General features: G+C 44.8%; 2 protein-coding genes across 2 annotated transcripts; both read left to right on the top strand.

The window, feature by feature from the left end:
* The first annotated feature begins 1,878 nt into the window (after window positions 1–1,878).
* LOC148010693 (uncharacterized) lies at window positions 1,879–19,034 on the top strand. Its single transcript, XM_087671567.1, has 5 exons — window positions 1,879–2,199; window positions 2,274–2,379; window positions 5,012–5,146; window positions 5,269–5,325; window positions 18,947–19,034. The coding sequence occupies exons 1-5, from the start codon at window positions 1,986–1,988 to the stop codon at window positions 19,032–19,034; spliced, it is 600 nt and encodes a 199-aa protein (XP_087527693.1). The 5' UTR covers window positions 1,879–1,985.
* Window positions 2,968–3,939, top strand: LOC148010694 (uncharacterized). The gene is made up of 4 exons (XM_087671035.1): window positions 2,968–3,029; window positions 3,117–3,345; window positions 3,439–3,530; window positions 3,921–3,939. Exons 1-4 carry the CDS (start codon window positions 2,968–2,970, stop codon window positions 3,937–3,939), a joined length of 402 nt encoding a protein of 133 aa, XP_087527161.1.
* Window positions 19,035–19,427: the final 393 nt, after the last annotated feature.

The following is a 19,427-nucleotide window of genomic DNA, read 5'->3' as shown; positions in this document are numbered from 1 at the left end:
CCTTCTCTTTCTCCCTTCTCTCTTTCTCCCTTCTCCCTTCTCTCCCTCTCTCCGTCTCTCTCTCACGACGGTGCCCCACAACTCCTGCAACTCCTGCGCGACAGCTCTTGCCCCAACTCCTGTGTGACGGTGCCGACTCCTGCCCCAACTCCTACGCAACGGTGCCAACTCCTACGCGACGGTGCAACTCCTGTGCGACGGTGCCAACTCCTTCCCCAACTCCTCGTGCGGCAGCTCCTATAGCTCTCGCGACGGTGCAACTCCTCCAGCTCTCGCGACGGTGCGACTGTCCGTGGCTTCGTTCGTAACTCCTGCAGCTCTCGCGACGATCAATGGCTTCGTTCGTAACACCTTGGCTTCGTGCGACTGTCCGTGGCTTCGTCCGTGGCCTCCCAGGTAACACCTTGAGCCCCCCAATCGTCCGCATCCATGCGGACGATGGGTGGGCTTAAGCTTTGTCATTTGCTTAAGCTTCGTGTGGGCTACGCTTTGTCTTTTGGTCACGCTTCGTCTTTTGCCTTTTGGTCACGCTTAAGCTTTGTCATGCTTTAGCTTGTTAATTTGGTCATGCTTCGTGTGGGCTACGCTTCGTCATTTGCCGTGGCTTCGTCATTTGGTTATGCGCCGTCGTGTGGGCTACGCTTCGTCGTGTGTGCTATGCTTCGTCATTTGGTTACGAGCCGTCGTGTGGGCCTCCAAGGTAACACCTTGAAGCCCCCCAATCGTCCGCGTCCACGCGGATGATGGGTGGGCTTATGCCCCGTGGCAACCGTCCTGTATGCCGTCCCGTCATGTGGGCCTCCAAGGTAACACCTTGAAGCCCCCAAATCGTCCACGTCCACGCGGACGATGGGTGGGCTTATGCCCCATGGCAACCGTCCTGTATGCCGTCCCATCATTTGGTTATGCGCCGTCGTGTGGGCCTCCAAGGTAACACCTTGAAGCCCCCCAATCGTCCGCGTCCATGCGGACGATGGGTGGGCTTATGCCCCATGGCAACCGTCCCGTATGCTGTCCGACGGGCCTCCAAGGTAAGAGATTGAAGCTTATGGTCACGTCCGCGCAACCATTGGGTGGGCTTATGCTTCGTCCCATGGATACAAGCGTGTGGCTTCGTCCCATATGCTTCGTGAGAATAAGGTAAGAGATTGAACCCCCCAATCGTCCGCGTCCGCGCGGACGATCCGTGGGCTTATGCACAAGCATGTGGCTTCGTCCCGTGACCTTAAAGAGATTGATTGTGTTGCTAATCTTAAAGAGATTGATTGTGTTGTTAATCTTAAAGAGGTTGATTGTGTATCTATTTGTAAGTGTGTAGAGAAAGTTATGGCACCTAAAAGAGTGCTTAGAAAGAGAAAGAAATGTGTGTCACCTCATAGTAGCCGTGAAGTCTGTATGAAGCTACGTTCAGGATGTGTTCCTGGGCGGATCTTAGAGCAAGAAGCATCATCGCGTTTGAGATCAGTGGACACTCCTTCAACAAAGAAAGGACATGGTCCAAAAAGATGTGTCTACATTGATGACGAAGCACAAGTGGATGGGGACTCCAATACAATTGACGGGGTTGCGGAGCACACAGGTAGTCACTTATGTGTCCATTTCATTTACATATGATGCTTTGTTCAGTGTTATGTATTAAATATGATTGGTTTAATGCTACTTTTTTTTATTGTTACTTATTAATATCTGCTCCTACAGAGACTAATGTGCAGCATGATAGTCTAGATGACAAAGAAGAGGTGAGTGGTGATAGTGATCAAAGGGAGAATGATGATGAAAAAGAAAAGAAGCACTCAAGGAACTTAGGCAAGCAAGTCTCTCTAGGACTGATGAAGGATGTGCTGAGTCAAATTTATATAAAAAAGAGGACGCTACCTCCTCTTGTGCCTCTTTGCAGATTAGTGGCTCATGAGGCAGTCAGATTTGCTACGGATGATGCCCAGTGGTTGATTCCTTCCTTTGATTCCACTGGTTATCTTGAGACTATGGGACACTTCCTTGTGTCAGTTGAAGGTCCGAGAGGGGAGACCATGTCTGTGACAGCCAGCAATCTAGATGAATGGGGTCCAATATGGCGTCAAAGAAATGAGGATTTTGAGAGGGCTCTTGGAAGAGAGTGGCAAGACCTTAAGGGTAAAAAGTTCTTGGTTTGGGATGGAAACCACAGGCTTAAAACGTGGTGGAAACGCATCAAGGAAAGTAAGTTGTCCACTATACATGCAAGTATTGAATGTTCGTATCCCATTCTTATGTTTGTTGGTTTTCAATTACAGAGTACTCCGACTGTGCTCACTACCATGTTAGTGTACGGTGCCAATTCATTGAGGTGCCCAAGGCAAAGGAAGCAGAGCTACTACTCGCACTAGACACCACCAACGCGTAAGTCTTCTTCCTTTAACTATGCTCCTCTTTGTAATATGTTACACTTACATTCTCATATTATGCTTTTGTTTGTTTTCAATAGTATTGCCTGAGCTCATGTTACTCCAAATATTGCGCATGAGGTGTATATGTTTCAAAAGTTTGGTATTGCAAACAAAGACTCCATTCTAGATAGATTGAGTCCGGCCATGAGGAAGTGGGCTGAGGTTGAGATGAGTATAGAGGCAAGGTATTATCATGGTGTTGCTCCATGGTATAACTCTCCTTGCGGTTTAATATCTCAGCTTGTATGGAAGGTGATTTTCTTTCTATGGCTCACTTGTATGAGATGTGCTTTTCTATCTCTAATTTAGTTTTTTTTTGGAATGATAGGATGAATTTCATGTCTTCATCTCAAAAGAAACTGCTAAGCTTGAGGCTCTTGGTCTAGATGAGGTAGAGAGGAAGAAACGTTTGGAGAAGGCTACAAGGGTGGAAGAGGAGTGCCTTAAGGATAGGGGTTACAAATACCTATCCATTGCTAATCCCCAAAATGGTGATGAGTTCTTTAAGTTGTTATTTGGGCTAAAGTGGGATGATGCAAGCATGCTCAAGATCACAAGAGACAAGCTATATTGTCTCACAAGCTCAAAAATCCCTGCGGAAAGGTAATTTGTATATATAACGCAATGTGTGTGTATGTGATGCTTTTTTCTTCAATGCTTTCTATTTGCGTATATTGTTGTGCATCATAGGAAAAAAATATTGTTGCATCTTATGAGTCTCACAAAGGCCAAAGACCCCCAATACCCGCATTTTGGTGATTATAAGCTCTTTCGGGTTTACATGAAGAAAGAGACATATTGGGCTCACTTGCATTCAGAGGCACTACTTCAGATTGATAGGATACAAGTAGAAGGTCCACAGCTACCAGATTCATTTGAGGAGTTCTTTAAGCTTAACATGAAGAATCATGTCATGCAGGTTGACTCAATGCAGTGCCATTCATATTGCTTTCTTAAGTTCTTTCTTAAAATGTATATGTGCTAATGTTAAGCGCTTGTGAAACTTGTGTAGGCTTTTGTACACCTCTTGGATGGAGTGAAATCTTCAGATGTTGCAGAGAAGATGCCAGAGCTTACGTTTTCAGCCAAACGTGTGATTTATAGGTTAGCATGCATTTTCATATTAGATTGTGTGTCTGATTTTCATATTAGATTGCATGCATTTGCTTGCATAATTGGCAAGAATGTTGCAGGTGGATACTACAATGTGTAGAAGAGAAGAGGCTGGATGCAGCTTCGCAATTCACAAGAGAGTGGATTGATGTTCGTGACGAGAACACTATGTATTCTCCATCATTACGTGATAGAAAATTGACGGCATGGGAGGCAAGTGTTTGCCCTTGGTGGCTAGATTACCCTGTGGGGGTTATCCCTAAGCAAGAGAAAGATCTGCATGACAGTAAGTACTTCAATCTATGTAAACATCTTGTCGCTTTTGTAGCAATAGTTTTTGTGCTCATGCATGGGAGTCTAAGGGTGAATGATACTATGTAGGATTCAAGGAGGGAGTTGATACTCATGAACCGCTTACCGCACCCACCATTGTAGAGGAGCAAGCAACCAAGGCTACCAAAGGTGCCACCCAGGGTACTCAAGGTAATCTAGGGAGAAAAAATGTGCCAGAGTCCTCTATGGCGCCCACCACCTCCTTTGTTGCAGATTCATCTCTTGGTCGAGAGAATTGGGAGAGGCGACCTATGACCCGTTTAGTAGGTGAGAAGTCTTATATTAACTTGAAATTCGTGTATGATTATTAAAAATAAATTACTTTGAGATAATTGTTGCAGGGTTCCAGTATCAAACATATGTCGATGCTCTATTAGTGGATGTGACCCAAATTGATAGATTTGCCCTTGATAGGTAGACATGACAACTAGATATTGCAAGAACATCAATTTACATGTTGCATATAGCATTGCATCATTGTTTACTTTGCATTAACGACTATGTTGTTTTGTGTATAGCATCAACAAGTTTTTTGCAACACAAAAGATGCATCTTTATAGCAAAGATGGAGTTCCATGTCAAGAGATGGCTCGATTGATATTTGCAGATTTTCCTACGAGCTTGCTTGTGGATGTTCTAGGTCCCATCCCATTGGGTAAGTTATGCTTTCTATCACACAAGGTTTACATCAAACTCACTTCTCATATATCATAATGCCAATGTTGTTTGTAGAGGGCATGACTATTCCCAAGTGGAACACGTTCTCAAAGGGTCTAGTTATGGGTTGTATGGACCTTGCTCGCGAGTATTTGGCCGACCAGGGATTCTTAGTCACTATGTGCTTAGCAGAGCATATAGGTGAGTTTATTACGGATGCGGCAAGAGTGGGGTTTGTGCTTCACCGCACTTGGACACTCATGTGTGACTCCAAGGCTTATCGACATCCCGTTACTAGAGAGGCGGTAAGATAACAAAGTTGGATACGTTGAACGTACGGTTGTATGTTCTAAATAAAGTTTATGTTACATGCTTTAAATAAAAACATGGATCACTTATTCTATTTCCACTCGTGAATAGGTACTTGATCTTACTGTGTGTCTTTGGCATCGTGCTGGTCATGTTGTGCCTTGCTACGACAGAGAGGCTGGGGAGAAGATTTCAGAGAGATTGTTTCCAGCGTATCGTAGCTACATGATGGATGATTGTGTCTTTCCCATGGACGTTGATGGTGTCATTGTCAGAGGCGGAGCAGAGAGGTCTCATCTTTTCTTTCGGTAAGTAGTCTTGCATGTTTTTGCTCTCAGGTTACCTTGTATGGTATTTTCATTGTTTCTACTTGCATGGCCGCAAAGATTCTGTATCTTGATTGGTGATATGTGATTGGTGATATGGTTAGGTGGTTACTAGCTACATTTACGAAACGCTATGACTATGTTTTGGATGTGTTTGCGGGGTGTGGTGGTTTGGCGCAGGCCAGTGCAGAGGACATGAGACATTGCATGTGTCTAGAAATAGATGATGTGCTCTATGGGGAGTGTTTGTCCACCATAGTGTGTGGACCGGTACCATGCTGAGAGAGAGTGTGTTTTTTTTTTGAGAGACTCTAGACATTTCATTTTGTTACTACTTTTATATATATGTTTATTATACACTTCGTCATGTGACTATGCCCGATTTTGTCTAAGAGATTACATGCATTGGGATCTTTGATTTGTTTTTAGGAAGAGTGTACCTTGCAACTATTTGACACGAATATATTTTACTAGTTTTCCGTTGGTTTTGTTTTCTTGATGTGTGTTCATGTAAATGCAACGTGTCGTACTCCTTAAGTAAGACTATTTATATGCAGAATGGATATGTTGCACGAAAAAGCTCGAAAAAAAGAGATTGATTAGAAAAGAACGAAAATGAAAGCCCGCAAAAATAAAATCCCCCATCTTGAGCAAGTTCCCTCACCACGCGATTCTTGACAATGGGATGGTCAACTGCTCTCTTGGGAGGTAGCACGATAGGTAGCTGAACAAATCATTGTACTCATCAAGAAGAGCCTTTAAAACTGAATTATTTTGCATATTGCTGGACTGATCTGTATCTTCCTTATTTAACTACAATATAAAAATATGAGAGCATTTCTTGAACTCTTTCTTAATTTGTTTGGCTATAATGAGCTGATATTCACTACTATTTTGGATTCCTTGCAAGTGAACACCTATCCAGCACTGAAAAATTGCATATACAGCAAAGAGAAATCCATAGAAATGGTGCCCTAAGTCTTCAGCCAATCACAGCCCAACACAATGTCTATTGGCCCCATGTCAAGTGCAATTAAGTCTACATTCTGCCCACAATTTTTAGCAAGTTGAATATGTACAACTAGGCATATTTGAGCACTAATTTCTTCACTCCCATTGGCAACTTGCACCCTTAATAGTTGCTGTAAATTAGTGGCAAAACATTTTAACCTATCCATGACTACTCTATTTATGAAACTGTGTGTGCTACCACTGTCTACCAAGATAAACACATCTTTCCCATGAATCTTGCCTTGAAGACGAAGGTTATTAGGACTCTTTGATTCTATCCAAGCATCCAAGGAGATAGTACAAATAGTGGCAACAACATGTGAGTCATTCTTTTCACCCATATCTACATGTACATGTGACCACTTGGATCAAAAGGAAAGGTGTCTGTAGGGTCAAAGAACTCTTCTTGCCCAGTTTCTTCATCAGCCTCATCATTTTCAGTAGTGATTACAAAGGCACTTGTATCCTCATGGTCATCCTTTGAGTCTTCAAAGACCTTGGACTCTTGCCTTTGCATTTCTATAAGCATATTTGGAAGCATGTTCAGCTGTGTACTTTTTCCCACACTTGAAACAAAGCCCATTTTCTTTCCTTTCTTTGTACAAATCCATGGGAATGGACCGTTGACCACCAAAGGCTGAGACATTCTTGTTCTTAGTGTCCCCTTGTTTATTCTCAGCCCTATCGTTGTTTACTGCCTTGAAATTACTAATTTTCCTTGAGGCATTGAAGGTGGGATATGTGGGAACTCTCGGGATGCTAAATAGCATATTTCCACCACCATAACTGGCCTTGCTTTACAATAGCTCATTGCTATCCAAAATTGGACTGTGTGTGCCCTCTTCTAGGCTACCCAAAAGATGGCTGAGATACGCCTCTTTGCTATCCATACTGTGGCTGAACTATTGAAGTATCCCTATGATACTTATAGGAGTATGTTTCAACCAATTCAATAGCCTTGAACAAATCGAAAGGTGACTGTGCTGAAACATCAGCTGCAATTGAGGATCCAATCCATATATATACTTATGCAGCTTTTCATCACCACTTATGGGCTCAACATACATTGTGAGATGAAGAAATTGATTTGTGTAGTCCTGAACTGTCAAGCCACGTTGCTCTAAGCTATACCATAGTCGGACAAGCTTCTCTTTCTCTATGGGGGACAAGAAAACTTGAACCATAAATGCTTTAAATGCATCCCAAGAATCAACTTGCTGATTTTCCTTCTTAATATATTGCCACCATGTATGAGCAAATCCTTCCAAGTGGATCGTGGCAAAGTGGATCTTTTGGCCATAATTTCTTGGCAAAATATCAAAGTAGTCTTCAAGCTTTGAAAGCCATTCTTCCAATTCAGATGGGGAAGAGGATTGGCCATTAAATTTGGAGAATATAATCTTATCTCTTAGCTCTCATTCATGAGGAGTGGCATGCCCAAACTATCCCAATTGGAATTGATCATTTTGAGTGCGAAAAGTGGTACTATTATGAGAGTGATTCCTACCAAAAGGCTGCTAAAACCTTGTTGAAGGCATGGGGGCTAATGGAAGCTGAGAATTTCCCTGTGATGCATTCCCTAATGGGTCCTCTTGCATATGAGAAGGCTTGCCAAGCTCAAAGCTACTATTGGGAATGCCAATTCTTCCTAAAATGCCTTGAGAATTTGCATTAACTGATGGGAAGGTGTTAACCCTCAAATGAACGAAGGTGGAAAATCCAAAAAAGCTAAAGCAGAAGACAAAGACAAAGGCAAAGGCAAAGAGAAAACGGAAGACAAAGACACACAAGGAGAAGAGTCCTAAATAAGGGAGAAAGGCGCACAAGGAAAAGCGCAAGTCAAAACTTTTGTAAAAGAGCGCAAGCGCATCATGGTTTAATTCAAGGAGAGCCGGGCTGCACGGGCTCTCACCCGTGCAATTTGTAAATGTAGACGGGCGATGGAAAGGAATCTAGGAAGATAGAAGGACAATGGAAAAAAGGGCCTAGTAGGCTACGGGTGGCCATGTAAAAAAGGGAAAAGGGGATGACTGCCCAAAAGGGATTTAGGGTTTTGTACATAAAGTTGAAAAGTGAATGAGAAGCTCATTCTTGTGTGTGGCCAAAAGTAGCTCTCTTCTTCTTCTTCTTCTTCTTCTTCTTGTTCTTGCTTGCTTGAGCTTGTGCTTGAGAGAGGGAGTGTGAGAGTATGAGGGAGTGAGTGTGTGAGGGTGAGGGACCGAGGAGGAGAAGCTCTCCATCTTCTCCTCTCTTCTTCTCTTCTCTTCTCTTCTCTTGTCTTGCTCGCAGCAATGGAGCTTGGAGCTTGGAGCGGGAGGATTGAGCTTGCTTGAAGCTTGCACATGGATCATGGAGCTATCGGAGTGCGCGGGAGAGGAGGTAACTCGAACGGAACGGAGGTAAGCTCACTACACCTGTAGATATGGATGGCGCGTCGGTTATGTGAGAGGTAGCCATTAGTGCTCGGCTTGGAACACTTGAAACAATATGTGGTCCGTGGGTCTTGGCGGTTGAGTGAAAGCTCCCACATTTTGGTTCCATTGCCGGGACCAACGGATTCAAGCCTTGAGCGCTTGCGCGCTTCAAATCAAGCATTGGAGTAGGGTTTTCCCTGAGCCGGTGCTTGAGGTAGATAGATAGGAAGCGAGGGGGTTGAAGATGGTATTCGATCTCCTTGGCAAGTAGGTGTTTTGCTTTCTTGAGATTTATGTTGAGGAATGAAGTAGTGTAGGTATTTACTTTGTGATTTGTATGCATTTAGGATAGGAAAAAACAAAGAAAAAGAAGCAAACAGTAGGGGGTTTCTGCTGTATAACAGGCTAAAATAGGGAAATAGGGGCACAGATCCTTGGAGTGCCATTTGATTCGAGCACCACAGTGATTCCAGGCATGTCTGGCATTCCCTTGTAGTGTCATGCACCTATCTGGAAGGCGATGGACAATTCGGTGTAGTAGAGTCAGCCTAGAGGCATCGCGTGCAACTCGCGGGCCGTCGGTCGCGTAGTCGGACTAGCTCGTCTGAGTCCCAGAATCGGACCCATCCGAAATCAAACCAATCCATAATCGGACGCTCGGACAACCATCCAATCGAACAACTTGGACCACTCGGATGCTCGCACGACCGTTCGATCGGACCATCCTGTTCGATTGGACCACTCAGACCACTCAGGCCACTCGGACTCGGACCACTCGGACACTCGAAATCAGACATTCGGACCGTCTGATCGGACCATCCTGTCCGATCAGACCAGTTCGTCCGAGTCCTAGAATCAGACCAGCCAGAATCGGACCACGGACCAGTGAGAATCGGACCAGTCCAAAATCGGACCACCTGGTCTGATCCGATTCCCAAAATCGGACCACTTTGAAAATCGAACCACTTTTTCGATCCGACTCCCAAAATCGGATGTGACCAAAATCGGACCACTGGCCCGATCAGACCAACCCAAAATCGGACGGCCGATTCTGATAATCGGACTCCTGAAAATTGGACATCTGAGAATCGGACAAAAAAAAAGTCAAAATCGGACAGGTATCTAGAACACAAATTTTGACGCATCTAAACCCCGAGATTGACCCCAAAGGCTACGTAGAGCTAAAGGCACATCACAGATTCATCACTGGGCTAAAATTTAGAGCACGTAGTTCAAAATTTGGCTATAAACGGTCCTCCAAATTGTGCATGGCTTTTATCGTAACGGCCCTGCAGGCCGAGGGGGACACAAGCACTCATGGGGAAGTGCAAAATCCTTGCGACAATTGAAACGGAAAGCTTGCCTATCCTATTTCATGTTCCTCCAAAAAGTGCTAGCTTCGGGAAAGAAACCCTCCTAGGAAGACCCTTCAAAAGGGAGACCAAGTGTGAGGCTGACTACGTAGCTAAGAGGATACACCTGACACTACCAGGTGTGAGGATAGTCACAACCTTTAGCAAGGGTGACCTTATCAGACCTCAAGGGAAAGGCAAGGAAGGTGCTGACGTAATAGTCAAGCCTACTAACGAGAGCAAGGACTTGTTGGAAAAATTGGTACAAGCATAGGTCGAACAACGAGAACCAGTGAGTGAGGCCAGGCCTGAAAAAAGAAGGTCAAGAGACAATGCCAAGGACGGGCTTTGGACTTACAAATATCATAGAAGACCCCAAAAGAAGCCCAAGCCATATAGACGAAGGCGTCGACGGAGGGTCAGCACAACACCGCGATGGATATCCAAAGCATTGCTACGTGCTCAAGGGTACTACGCAGGTAACCGATGGATTTGGGTACCAAAACCCCCTGTTAAACCCCCTTTGTCGACTGAAGGCCAGATCGTATCAAGAGCAAAGAAGCGTAGGAGGAGATCTAAACGAAGAACCAAGTCTCAAGTCAAAAACAGTGGGGTGACTGAGCCCCTCATGGTCGAAATCAAGAAACCCAATGGGATCAATTGGAGGGTAGATCCTTAGCCTAGCCTACTTGACAAGCAGACATCAGATGTAATCGTTGAGGACACACAAAAGCCACTAGTGCCCAAGGAACCTTTGATTCCCCAAGAGGATAGCAGGCATCATAGGCACAACATTGCTCATGGCAAGGTTAAATGCTCAACAAAGCAAATAGCAAAATCATCTAACAGCCATGAGCAAATCTCCAAGCTAGTGTCAAAGCCACTTAGGAGTCCCAAGTCTCCTACACCCTCTTCCCCTAAACGGACATAGGAAGCACAACACTCGTCAAGTGTGGCTACTCAATCCCAATCTCGACCTACATCAAAGCTTCCAAATGTCCAAGAGGCAGGACAGGACACCACCCTTAGCTCTCAACCTAAGGATGTGCCTGTGTAATCCATTGTGGCTAGATCAATGGATACTCGATCTTTGCAAGTGAATGCTCTAAGGGAAACAAAAGACACGGCCACTTCCAATTGCTCTAAGGACTTGACACCGCATTCCACCAATAGTAGCAAGTCCATTGAACTAGCTGCTACTACTGCAAATCAAGGATCACAGCAGTCACAACCCTTGGCCGTGACAAGGCCCCTTGCAGAATGTGTCGTTAGTGGTTTAGCTATGAAGGAGGTGTCGCAACCTACCTCCTTGACAACTCCAGCACTTCCAGAGTGCCTAAAACCTGGGCTGGAGGAGTTAAGCACAGGGGAATGGGCGAAAGAGCTAGACTCCCCCAAAAGGGAGACAGTTGTACCCTGGCAACCTGGCAAGGCTACTTCGCAGGCCACATCTATGTCCCATAAGGATACACTAGAGAAAGAGAATGCTGAGGCCCAACCAAGCACATCAACGTTTGACCTAGTCCAGGGTCCTGAGTCGTTGAGAGATGCACCTTCACTGACTAGGAAAAAAAGGAGAAAACGAAGACAACAGCAAATCACAGGTGGTTGTGGACCCCAAGAGCATTGAGACCAAGAGCGATGGAGAGTTGGGGAATAAAGCATCAAGTCCATCCACCAATGAACCCATTGATGTCTCTCCTAATAGCGGTGAAACCTCAGTCACATCCGTGTGCTCTGAAAAATCAAAGCAGTCATTGCCATCAACAGTTGCTTCCAACACTCAATCCACCAACAATAGAACTCACATCGACCAATCAAGAGTGGATACAACGTCGTCACAATAGGGTGAAAAATCTATACCAGTCACATCCGAGAAGAACCATGACAAAATAGCAGCAAAACCTCAGGAGAAACGTGAGAACCCCAAGAGTATAAGAAATCCTAGCTTTGACCAATCTTGCTCATCTAGGCTTGAGCCCCCAGCTATGCTAAAGCCTAAGGAAACTCTTAGAACTTTGCATGAGATAGCAACCGAGTAAGCCCTCGTTGAACATAGAAGTGTCACAGAATGCTTAATTGAGTTGGATGCTAAGCTCAAAGTGTTCGCACGTGTCTATGTCCTTGCAGACGTAGGCACAATCCCCAAGGAGCAGCTTGGAGATTACTTGCCATTCCCCTTATCTTGCGAAGAGCAAGAACATCTTGACGAGCACTATAACAAGCTCTTACATGAACGCATGCGACTCATCTCTGACGAGGAGGCTGACGAACTACGCTTAACTGTCACGTTCAATGAAGTGCTCTGCCAACTGAATCTCGTAGACATAGAGCAACTAAAGCGACTGTCAGCAGGCCAGAGTCAATTTGAGCAGCGTTGGTGCGAACGCCGCGTTGTAATGGCCAAACTAGGGGCTCAGATCATGACAGTCTCTGAGGAGCGATTGGCCAAATGGCGATCCCAAAGGGACCCAACCTATGTGGCACCAACTTCCCTTCAAGTGCTGATTGCCATTCGGGGTACAGACTTGGCTGAACCTAGCCAAGAAAACTCTTTGTTGGATAAGGTTCTCACTAAGGAGGAGCTACATGTTGCCAGTAGACTCGGACAAGGGTCCATGCTGCTTGATGTGGCAAAATATCTATTGGTACTGAGTAAGCTGCCACGAGTGCTGGATGCGTGTGCCACGCTCCAGTACAACCCCGAGTTCTACAATTGGTTCTTATCCTCATGAAGTGACATGGATTCATAAATATGTATATAAATAAACACTAATTTTTGTGTCACCATGTATAAACAATATCAACACACACAAGTAATGATAGTCAAGCGTAGGGAGAAGAGTTGGGTCTGACAGGCTAAGCTCCTCAAGTCCTCCTCTCATCACGCATTTAAAAGCTGTGTGACCATTCCCACCTCCAAGTGAAGGGCATGCAACCCACATTACCACCATAGGAAGCCTTGACCAACAACTCTGATGGTGTAGACAGGGTGTAGTCCCTTTCTATACACCTTCTTCCCTTTTTGGTCTATCCTTCCGAGGGGGAGCCCTGCCTAAATCCATGACCGCCAGCCGACGTAACTCAGCGTGAACCAAGATCTGCTAATGGCAAGAGGCTAAATATATATCATGGGGGCCATCTCTCTACAACAACACTGCATGCCCCACCCCTCCCCTTCTCGTCCTATGTGCTTGATAATCTACACTATAATCCCTTCCATATGAATGGTCTGATCATGTGACAAATCCTAATCCTTGATTCCCATCTTACAGGCCCCCCCGTGAGGAAAACATGGAAAACCAAGGGCAGCTAGCTTGCAAGGACGCTCTCCGCAGTTGATGGGAATATGCAGCACACGCCCCTCCGCAGTGCGCTACGTGCCCACTCTTAAAAGGTATGCCAAGAAACGCGGCCCCAAGCGACACCGCCCCGGAAAAAGGCCGAAGAATCTGCGGGCCAGGGGAGTGGACACTCAGGGAGGCACACAAAATGTGGCAACGCTAGTTGCACAGACCCCCAATGCATGCTCGGGCACTAGGTGTTCACGAAGTGACAAGGCGGCCAGGGATAGGGCAAAATTTAATTAATTGTTTAAAGACATTCTGGAAACGGTAGCGGCCCGAGACTACACCCTTCATGTCCCGGCCTCACGGGAGCCCCGCACTAGCACCGCCCCGGTCACCTAGCCAACCAGACTCACCCCGCCTCGTACCTATCGACTACATCCCTATGATGTACAAGTAGCTCGACAAGTCAGCATGCCAGAACATTTTGTTTTTCGATGAGTAAAGGGGCAAGATCCCCACTTGTATACATTCCCGTTATTCTCGTTAATGTATGCGACCTTAACAAGCAATGAAATAGGCATCCCAATAGACATCATAGAATTTTGAAAAATTATGTCTTATCATGATTGCATTTGTTCGATGCACTTAACACAAGCGAGCATATACTCTCACGAAGTGACAAGTGGATGCAAGATAATACAGGTCCTTGTACAAAAGTGTTCAATGCCCGATCACCACAAGACCATTGACCCCACAAAGAGCCGTGACAAAGCCACGTTGCCGAAAGCAAAAATCACCCTTGCCGACCACCCACATCGCATGGCCCAATGCACATTCATGGGCCACGCTCCCTTTTTGGGTCAAGCTCTATAGTTGGCTCATGGAAGTCGTTACCTCAATTGTACCAACATTGCGTGTGTCGCAAGGAGGTTTGCAATATCTCAAGTGTATCTCCCCATCTCAACAACTGCTTCTCTAACAACGAAGCTAGGGCACAATCATCACTATACTATCCATTTCTTGAGCCTTCGAAGCTTGACATTTTCCAACCCAGTGAAAGGCTGCTAGCTTCAACATATTGCAATGGTTGTACTCAGGCAAGTCAAAAAAAAAAGGGAAAAAGAAAAAGAAAAAGAAAAAGAAAACAAAGAAAAGAAATGAACGAAAAGATGCACCCACAATCACAACACAGGACCTAGGGGTCCTCAAATTAGGTACGTCCAGTGACCTTGATCGACTGGCTCCGTCCCTAGTCCCCTAGCCCTTTAGCATCACCCACAATTTTTCAGGGCACATCAAGGGCAGGACACACCTAGGAAGCTTGTCTTGCCTATGGTTAGACCTGTCACCCTGACCCACTTGCACAATTTCCTCTTGCACTCTGCCTTAATACCATTGCAATCAATTGTGGTAAGCACCGCACGATTGGCCATGAAATGTACACCGTCCTCATCAAGCAAGTCCAATAGCTTTCAGCTTACTGAAAGTGCGGTGTCCCTATATTCAATTATGCTACGTCGTGCAATCACAATGCAAAGGATATCTCATATACCTTCACGTGTACTTCTTCTCAACATGGAAAACTTTGCTTCATCAACACATTGTTACGAGAAACTAGCCTGCGGTCTTCTAACTATGTAATATCTAAGTATGCACGCGCACTCACATAATATCTGCACCAAAGTATCTACACAGTTTGGGTCCTTAAGTGCAGGACAATACTCTCAGCTTGCTTAGAGTTCGATATGTCTCCCAAACTAATCAAATATGTCTTGTGCACGATAAGAAGACTAGCACTACCCCTTAGGGAGAGACCACACGAGAGGTTTTCAAATTGCAGGTATTGAAGCCTCCAACAAAATTTCAATCGCTCTTTAGCGACACCCAACTCTGACTGCTTAGCCCTTACCATCCGACAAGCCCGCAAAGAATCGTCATGTGCAGAATCCCCAACAAACCTACACTTGTGCTGGCCATCAATGCAATCCCCAACACAGAACAGCCCTCCCACCAACTCCAACAACCCTTCCACCTGCCACCTTGGCCACCAACAGGCCCCTAGGACCTTCTTTCACACCACCACCAACACTCCTCCATGGAAACCACAGGCGTCCTTGTCACCCACGTCTTCGGTGCATGCTATAGCCTGCTCCCTACGACGGTGAGTGCCATGGGACTGGCACTCGTCTAGGAGGGGGTAATGTTAACCCTCAAATGAACAAAGGTGGAAAATACAGAAAAGCTAAAGCAGAAGACAAAGACAAAGGCCAAGGCAAAGAGAAAACGGAAGACAAAGACGCACAAGGAGAAGAGTCCTAAATAAGGGAGAAAAGCGCACAAGGAAAAGCGCACAAGGAAAAGCGCAAGTCAAAACTTTTGTAAAAGAGTGCAAGCGCATCATGGTTTAATTCAAGGAGCCCCAGGCTCTCACCCGTGCAATTTGTAAATGTAGACTGCGGTGGAAAGGAATCTAGGAAGATAGAAGGACAATGGAAAAAAGGGCCTAGGCTACGGCCGGCCATGTAAAAAAGGGAAAAGGGGATGACCGCCCAAAAGGGATTTAGGGTTTTGTATATAAAGTTGAAAAGTGAATGAGAAGCTCATTCTTATGTGTGGCCAAAAGTAGCTCTCTTCTTCTTCTTCTTCTTCTTGTTCTTGCTTGCTTGAGCTTGTGCTTGAGAGAGGGAGTGTGAGAGTGTGAGGGAGTGAGTGTGTGAGGGTGAGGGACCGAGGAGGAGAAGCTCTCCATCTTCTCCTCTCTTCTTCTCTTCTCTTCTCTTCTCTTGTCTTGCTCGCGGCAATGGAGCTTGGAGCTTGGAGCAGGATGATTGAGCTTGCTTGAAGCTTGCACTTGGATTGTGGAGCTATCGGAGTGCGCGGGAGAGGAGGTAACTCGAACGGAACGGAGGTAAGCTCACTACACCTGTAGATATGGATGGCGCGTCGGTTATGTGAGAGGTAGCCATTAGTGCTCGGCTTGGAACGCTTGAAACAATAAGCGATGCATGGGTCTTGGCGGTTGAGTGAAAGCTCCCACAGAAGGTGGTTCTTTCAGCATGTACTTGTGGCTGATCTTCTTGCTCTTTTCCCTTCAGTTGAATCTCCAACCACTTAGAGAAATTGGCATTACGTGTGTCCATGGTGACTCTCATTTGACACATTTCTAGTATCATCTCAGCATGATTTTCTGTATTTTCCGCTATGCCTGCAAGTATAGCCTCTTGTATTTCCAAAATAGCCTCATGTCTTTGATTATGCCTTGTCTCATGCCTGCATAGAGTTCCATTAAGAGAATTAAGGCTTCCAATGTCACGAGGATAATCCTATAACCCATTTCAGGTCTATTCTTAGTCCTTGGTTCTCATGAATCCTTGATTTGTTGTTGAACATCTTCATTGGCCTTGGTTTTCCCCCTATTTCTTGCCATGGTTAGGTGCAGTCACGCTAGACCACCTGTCACTATTCTGCCCGTAACTTGAGCTAGAAAGCTCGCATTGACCTACTTTTTTGTTCAAGTCGAAGCCAAGGATTCCCTATTCAAATTGAGCATAAGCATGTGCTCCCAGGTTTTATAGAGAGAATTTTGTAATAGGAAAAGTACTGCTGTACTGTGTAGTCCGGGCACCCTGTCTATACCTCTACGAGGCTTGTTTTGACCTATAAGTATCTTGTAGGTCCAACTAGATCTCCAAAATTGATCAAGGCCCTTAGTAAGACCCGTGGGCACACTGAAAGACTTGTACCTCAATTCCTGGGAGTAGATACAAATGCAAGCAAATCACTTATAGCACCCTGCGGGAGTGAAGAAAGGGATTGCAAGGAATCAACTTGTCAATGCATGACTGAAAGGTCATCCCACATGGCACCCACATGGCATAATACATTGCCCAACCATCCAAATTCACTGTTTGTAACCTTATTCCAGAATTGAGCATGTCATAAACATCTCTTAGCATAATTTCTCCATGCATAGGCATCTCCCATACATTCCAAGCATTGTATTAACTGTCATTGATTGCATATGTATTCTCATGTATGCAAATACATCCTCAGTACTATTTTTATATACATTTGCAGCCAATAATACATCCATACATCAGTGCCAAGTCAATATCTCAGTTCTTCAAGAGAGTAACTGCAATTGCAAGCAACTTTGGGCTCTGGATCACTAGGAGGTGGGCAAAGTTCCCCTCGGGCCGAGTTGTGCACCCCTTCAGGGTCTTTGATGGCAAGGGGGGGTCATCACCCCTCTTTTGTCTTGCCAGCTCACCTGGCATTGGGCTTTTCCTCACCCGAAATATACATGGCAGACATTTATTAATTAAACACCTAGGATGAGATGCATTTGGAAGTAGGAATTGAACCTTTTCATGAAATGCATGGAATGCAAAATTGGGATCAAGGGTAGGGCTTACCAAGCAGTGACTCACTACTAACTTACCCTTATACAATGGATTTTAAAAAAATTCAATTGGCTTAATCAAGAAACAACAGCTCAATTGCTTAAGGTAAGTAGAAGCAATAATCCTCAATGAGTTTCAATATGAATTTACGTATTCCAATGTGCTCTTGCATTCTCTCGAGCAATTTGTTATGGCTCAACAAGAGGATGAATTTGAGAGAATAATATTTCAAGAACCAAGGACCTTATGATGCTTGATGAAGATGGCAATCAAATAATGACATCCTTTCTTGAGTGCTCCAAGATGCTCCATTATGCTCCAATAAGCTTCATGGTTGCAACGCTTAGCCAAGAGAGGAATGTTTGAGCTTGAAGAAGAAAATTATTCAATTGGGATGGGAGGATTGAGCTCTCAATAGCTCACAACTTGCATAGATGGGCATAGAAGGGAGATCTTCCATAAATGTACCCCATAATGCCTTCCAAGCATCAAAGGCTCTTCCCAATCATGGATTAGTCATCAAAATTGCTGCATGGACTGCATCATGTGGTTCACTCCATTGCTGTAGGAACTATTAAAGTAGAAGTTCCAGAACCATTGAGTACTCTTCCTAGCTCAGTTGTACTTAGAGATGAAATAGCTCAACCAGCTTGGTGTTCAGAAGCTGAGAAAACTGTATCCCAGAAGCAATGGCCTTCACATCTCAAGATCCCATAAATGTTGATTTGAGTTCTCAAATAATTCAACCAATCTGGTCTTCAGAAGCTTAAAGATGTATCTCCATGTCGGGAAGTTCACTCTGATCCAATATCTCCTGGCTATTGATCAGCTGCTCTTCATGGGTGACAAAGTTTCCCCAAGTTTGCTAACTAGCCTCATTGATTCTACAAGCAGTTTTGGCATGGAGAGTCATGTTTTCCCCTGTTTTCTAGAATCTTGAATTTGATTTGTCCACCAAATTTTGTCTAAGAATGAACCCTAGGATGCAAGGGTAGTAGTTGTGTGTGATGCCCTCCTTAAGGGTCATGAAGGACTTAGAGCTTGACCTATCTGAAATTGATATAGGGAGGATAGGAGCATGTGTTGCAGTGCAACCTGTGGCTATAAAGCCAAGCTTCAAGCTTAGTCTTGGGGACCTTAGAGGATAATGATGAAGAAGACGACTCCAGCCATTTAATACCTCACTTGCAAACTTCTTTGCTCGGAGGCCCTCTAAAGAAAGGCACAATCACGGGACTGACCACAACCACTTCTTCTCAATCTAGAAGTGGCTCAATTATTGCATCTTAGAACTGGGAATGGTTTGCAACAGGTGCCCCCAGATTTGCATATTCTATTTTTGTGATCGCTTGCTAGCAATGGAGAAGATCAACATTGATGTTCTCTCCGTCAAGCTCTGATTGCAACAAAGGAATACAGTGGAAGGTTGACCTGTTCTAATGTGTGGGGCAAAATTTGGCTCATACAGAACATGATCTTGTAGTGTCAAATGAGACTACAAAACAAAAAGCTATGTCAACTGGCAACAAGAGAGCTGTAACTGCAGAATCTAAAAGAAGCAAACTTCATGGCATGGAGTGGAGTGATGTTTCTGAAACTGAGCTAGTAGCTATTATGATAAAAAATCACGGCTCAAATTTGTTCAAGTATGATAACTTAAATTTATATGTAGATGCTTCTCCATCTTTTGGAGTGGAGAACGCTGCAAATGACCATCTACTACCTTAGGAATTGGAGAAAACTTCACGGTGCCTCGTGAGCATGAAAAGAAAATGTTATGTTTTAGATGTATC

The sequence above is a fragment of the Lygodium microphyllum genome, chromosome 29 (genome assembly GCF_053477565.2).
Source record: "Lygodium microphyllum isolate KBCC chromosome 29, Lygodium_microphyllum_v1.1.10, whole genome shotgun sequence".
Classification (NCBI taxonomy): domain Eukaryota; kingdom Viridiplantae; phylum Streptophyta; class Polypodiopsida; order Schizaeales; family Lygodiaceae; genus Lygodium; species Lygodium microphyllum.
Note: the sequence above shows the minus strand (reverse complement) of the source record. Positions and strands in the feature narration are given on the sequence as shown.